This window comes from Artemia franciscana, unplaced genomic scaffold, assembly GCF_032884065.1.
Source record: "Artemia franciscana unplaced genomic scaffold, ASM3288406v1 Scaffold_1071, whole genome shotgun sequence".
NCBI lineage: Eukaryota > Metazoa > Arthropoda > Branchiopoda > Anostraca > Artemiidae > Artemia > Artemia franciscana.
Genome location: NW_027062734.1, coordinates 53143 through 59142, shown reverse-complemented (window position 1 = coordinate 59142; position 6000 = coordinate 53143). Strand labels below are relative to the sequence as shown.

Sequence of the window (6000 nt, the reverse complement as noted above, 5' to 3'; positions counted from 1 at the left end):
ACATATTCTATGTCATATAAGAAAACTCTCTAAATACACATTGGGCGTTGACTTGTGTTTACCAACCGTAACCTGCTGAATGACAGCATAAAGATTAATAGATTCTATACTGAAGGTGCTTCTATTTGCTCGACATAGAAAAAAAAGAAGAAAAAAAAAAGATTGGAGATTTAATCACTAGAGATGTGATTTAGTCTAATTGGATTGCATTAATAACAACTAGGACCTAAGCTAATTTGAAGTTTGGGTAGGAGGTTGTAGAGCTTTGGAAAAAGCTGACATATTCTATGAAAAAGGTTTAGGAATAGCGCAAAAATCTTAGGATTCAGGGGAGAGGAGGGCTTAAACCCCTGAAGTGTAAGTGCCTGAATGGCTAGTCCTTTCAAAAATCCTTCATTTCGACTGAAAGAGAAACAATTAGAAGGAATTACAGCGACAAGTCACCTAAGTCCCTTAAGACAAACATTATGTAATTATTCTAAAAAGGGAAAAGCTCCTCTAATTATCCGTTTCTAATTTTAAAGACATTTTTAACATTGCTACAATTTTTACATGCTTAACACTTATATAATTTTAAACACTGCTACAAATGGTTTCAATTAATTCTAGATTAGCTATTATAAATTTTATTGAAAATAGGCAGCTAAAGAAGAAGGCGACTAACCTCCTTGAAAAAATTAGAGATGTCCCCCCCTCCCAAACCCAAAGGAGCCTGAGTGTGTCTAACCAGTGAGCACTTGTTACCAGAAAAAGCTACCCCTTCGCGCTTTCCTATATTTCATGTGGTCAACAAAACTATACCCCTGTCCTTGCAGGAAAATTATTACTTTACTGGGCACCTGTTCAACTAATTTAAGCTTATATGCTTCTAGCTAAAGACGAGTCGTTGAGAGTGAAAGGTCGTTTCTACCAAGGGTAATTTTAGCAAATACTTATTCGAAGATGCGCTCTCCTACAACCGGCTGAATAAATTGCATTCTTTGCAGCGTGAAGTATTCTTTTTCAGGGTCGACAACTTCCCAACCCATGCTTATGATTTTTACAATTACACTCAAAGTTTTTAGAATTTAGTCAATTGGAAATCAACGAAGTGTGGTGTTGAAAATGAAGTCGTATTTTGTGGTACTGGCGGTTTTCGCTTTCTTCTTTCTATCTACTCAGGTACTATATTCTCATTGTGATCTTTAAGTACTTTATATTTGGTGATTGATTATGTTTGGCTAAATGAGCTGGCACCGAGGTTCAAATCGCTAAAGCAAGATATTTCACTTGTGAAAATATTTACAACCTTCTTCATATTCGAAAAATATCCTTACTTACGGGTCCCTTTTAAGATTTAGAAGGTGGACAGGGGATCTGTTGCACAACCATCTATCTTTTTACTTAGACCTAGCACTGGTGGCGTCAACTTATGGAAGTACAAAGGGGGTGGGGGAAACGTAACGAAAATGAAAAATCCCCCCCCCCAAAAAAAAATCCTGGGTACGGCCCAGATTAACTTTCTAAGTTCCTCTGGAAAGTCCGCACTTTCAAGGGTTTTCTCGGATTTTTAGCTGTTTTACAGGCTCTTTCCAAACATTTTTGCTGACCCTAGCTACAAATTATTTAAGTTTTTAGCTGTGTTTTAAGTTTTCACCTTTATAGGGCATATTTTTTGTTGTTCAAATACTATCTTATTGATCCCTCTAAACACAAGTAAAATGTACAGGCATATTAAATAATTACTGAAAAAAATACATATTCCATAGCCGGACCTCCCTCCCCCTTGTGAAGAATTTGGATTTTTTTCGAAATGAATTGAAATGTGCAGTGACTATCTCTAACTTTGAGATCATACAAGGTATTAAGGCTTTCACAATTTCCATGGTACCATGCCACTAAAAAGGCAGTGTCTGATGTGCCATTAGTTAAAATTCTTTTCAACCACGTTTGCACTTTGGGAATTCCTGTGCCTTTACCCGCCTTGATTGACAGATTAGCCGAGAAAAGGTAATCACATTTCAGCTTCCCGCTTTTTCAGTTTTCTTCTCGAGAATTCAAATATTGGATTCTAAGTAAAACTTTGGACAAGATTTCATTATTTAGTTAAGATTTTCAGTCAATTAATCATCTCTTTTATCATTTCCTGAAAGTTCCAAATTAATATGCTCAGACATTCGTGAGTTACAGCCTTTTGACAACCTGTATGCACATAAAATGTTTTGATTTAGTTCAACATTCCCTGCAATATTCTCTGAAAGCCTCACCTAAATACTCTTCGTCTTCTTGGAAAGTAAGGGTCAAATATGCATACCTTTCTAAATAACATTTACTATATTTACGAATTGTCTTTAATGTACGAATTGTCTTTGCAGCCCCTGCCCTGAGGGCTGTTGAGGGAAATCCCCCAAGGTTTAATTACTGGACCTGTATAAATATTGTATTTATATTTCTCTCGGCACAGAGGAGGAAAAGGCAGGCAGGGAATCATGGGCCTTGGGGGAAGGTTGGTAACAAGTATTACCAAGAGCTTTGTTTTCACTGATTTTTAAAGGTGATTTTCCTCTTTTACTATACAAAATTCTTAAATGTATGCATGCCAACGCATGCATGATAAATAATAATTTATTTAAACCCTCTTTACATACATAAAACGCCCTTAGAGGAGTACAAAATACAGCAAAATAAATATATACAATGTATTTACACATCAGAGAACACTATTGTGGAGGTCGTGATAACTTCAGGAACGTAGAAGACCAAGTCATGCAGAACTTACATCACATGAACAATAATACCCGTCCATGTCCACCCAAATTTCTTTTGTAAAATCATCATGAAGAGCTTATTTAATAAAACTACTGTTCATCAAAAATTTGGGCGAAATAATCAAATTTTGTCGAAAATATTACTTACAATCCAATATTTAAATTCTCAAGCACAGAACTGAAAAAGCGAGTTGCTACCAACCAATTTACAAGTATTGGTACATACACTATACAAAAAATCTTCTAATTTCCCTTCTAAGGAACATGTGGAATTATTAAGAGGGAATATGGCTGGGAATTATCAACGAAGGGATGGATACACCGGTTCCTGTATGTTATTACTATGTATTGCATATAAATATTCGTTTCTTAGCTATTTTTGGCATTCAAATTTTCCTATTTAGGTTAGACCCATGTCGGATTTTCTTCAAAAGTACCTGTGTCCTTTTATTCTAGTCTTTTATTTACTTTTTACTTTTATTTACTTTTTTATTTTTATAGACCCATGTCGGGTTTTCTTCAAAAGCACCTGTGTCCTTTTATTCTAATCTTTTATTTACTTTCTTGTTTTTGACCAGTTACACCTCCCCCCACCCGTATATTGTTTATACATAGTTCAATTTCTTAGAACGATTTTTTCTAGAGACTTTTCCATGATAAGATGGTTTTTGTTCCAGAACTTTTCCAGGATAAGAGGGTTTTGCCCAAAACAAAACAGTGCACCAATGAACGCATATTCTACGTCAGTGAACGCATATTCTGCGTCAATGGACGCATGACTTTACACTCTTTCAATAAAGACCCTTTTTCGAAATGTACAACTTGGCTGTGTAGGGAAAAAGTTGGTTTGCGTGTTAAAATGTGGTTTGCTGACAGTAAAATTCCATTACTCTCTATAATTTTCTACTTTGTTTTCATATTTTTGCTAATAAAGTATAAAGTATTATATTTTCATCATATATTGGTATATTTCTCCTAACTTCATTTCATTAGTGGGGTCACTATAATACATAAGCACCCTATGTCTTTAAGGATAAAACGACCCACTAGTGTTCATGGGGAGAGCGCTATAAGTTAAGAAATTTGCCCATTGTTTACGTACAGTGTTTGTTATTTGGAAGTATACAGATTTTTTTTCAGGGGAGCTTTTTTTGCTTGGGGTGGGTTTCCACAGGGAGAATTTCCGTGAGGAAAGAAATTTCAAGGGGATGAACTTTGAGGGACATTTTACACTGGAAGAATTTGACAGAATTCATACGCAAAATTCTTCTTAATTGTCTTGCTCTCTTATTGCCAACTCAGTTTTACATGTGGAGATGTAACGGAGAATTTTCCGGTGATTTTTAGCGTGTTTCAATTTCTGGGAAAATTATTTCCACGGAAGGGGGGATTTCAGGAATGATCGAGAAAACAATTAAACATTATAGTATTTTTCAAATTAAAGTATATTAAGATAAATTTTTCTGGATAAATTGTACACAAGAAATTTTACGCAATTTTAAGCAAGGATGGGAGTGTCTGGAGGGATTTTTGCAGTGGGAGGGGGTGTATTTTACGTGGGAATAAATTTCTACGGAGGAGTTTCCTGTGAGGGAGAGAGAAATTTTCCATGGATTGCGAGCCAGATTTTCCGGGCTTATTTGGAAAACGATCACAATGGCTGTTTAATTAGAAAAGGAAGCTTTTTTAAATATTCTGAAAACCTTTTTTGTTTAAATGTACTAAATGTACTATTTTGGGTAATAACGCTTCCAAAAAAAATTATTTTTGAAAATTTCGTTTGGAATTAAATTTGAAAGTCTGTTTTTTTGGGTTTGCCTTAAATACTCGTTTTAAGATTTGAATAAAAAAAGAAAATAATAAAAGATAACTGAAAGTAAGGAGTAACATTAAAACTCAAAACAAACAGCAACTATTCCGTATATGAGGAGGTTGCCCCCGCTTCAATACCTTGCTCTTTACGCTAAAGTTTTTCGCACATTAAAAAAAGCTTCCAATTCTAATTAAACAGCCCTTGTGTTTTAGTAGCCGTTCCTAAGAAATTGGAACAACAGTCAAACTTTAGCGTAAAGAGTAAGGTATTGAACATGGAGCAACCTCTTCATATATGGAACAATTTCTGTTCATTTTTAGTTTTAATATTACTGCTTACTTTCAGTTACCTTTTTTTCTTTACTTTTTTTTTAATTTAAATTTTAAAACGAGTATCCAAGGCAAACCCAAGAAAAACGGACTTTCAAATTTATTTCCCAGCGTATTTTTCAAAGATAAAATTTCTTGGAAGTGCTATTACGCGAAATAGGGGATGGATACCGCGTAATAAGGCAACCCGTGATCCTAGACAAGTCGAAGGGTAAATAAAACCGCCTACATTGCTTCAAAGAAAATGTATTCCGGCATTAGCTATTATATATTGCACGCATAAAAAAGGTACTAAAAATTCGCGAATTTATGCTTATATATGTTTTTACTGAGTATTGTGTCGACGTATTTTGAGGTCCTTGTCATTGAACTTCTTCTATTTAGGTCAAGTTAAGACCCTGGTAAGGTTTATATCAAATTACCGAGAAATTTCTTGTAATTTTGTTCTTTATATATTCATAGTATGTGCCTACTTCACCCCCATTCCCTCCTGCATGTTTTTAGGCGTATTTTACATCTTAGAAATAGTGTCCTCGCCGAACCCAAAGAGGAAAAAATAAATATTTGATAGAAATAAAGATGTTTTCCTCGATAATAAAAACAGTGTCAATTTAAAGAAGAACCAGAATTAGTTTTATCAAGTTCAGATGCTGCTGAAGTCTTGCGACCTCAGCATATATTTGTTTTTTTTTTCGTCACTGGAGATATCTATGTAGTAAAAATCAACCGTGACAAAAGTTTCTGGCAACAGAAAATGTTTCTGAAGCTCCGTAGATTTTATATGGAAGCTTTGTTACCAGAAAGCCATAGCTATAGAGTAGGCTAGCCATATAATTTTTTCCGAGATTAGAATCTTGCCTTGTTTGAGTCAACTTTGTGTTTTCAGTAAAGCTCTAGCTTTCAGAATTCTATTGATGATAATTCTTAAGCCACATTGGCCTGCCATAACACAAAGAAAGAAAACGATCAAAAATGAGGTTTTTAAAGGCCAAATAAAAATACTGAAGAAAACACAGAAAGCGAATATTTCAAGAGAACAACCGTCTCTCTTCTTCAGCGCGAACAAGTTAATAATATCAAGGAAAAAGCAAAAAAACAAAAAAACAAGTGC

The 6000-nt window shown here is 34.6% G+C and overlaps 1 protein-coding gene across 1 annotated transcript in view; it reads left to right on the top strand.

Moving 5' to 3' along the window:
* Window positions 1-959: 959 nt before the first annotated feature.
* The window catches only part of LOC136042310 (uncharacterized), a 29535-nt gene continuing 24494 nt past the window's right edge, over window positions 960-6000 (top strand). The window contains exon 1 of the mRNA XM_065727260.1: window positions 960-1161. Coding sequence (XP_065583332.1) covers window positions 1105-1161 — 57 coding nt within the window. The 5' untranslated portion in view covers window positions 960-1104. The remainder of the gene's footprint in view (window positions 1162-6000) is intronic.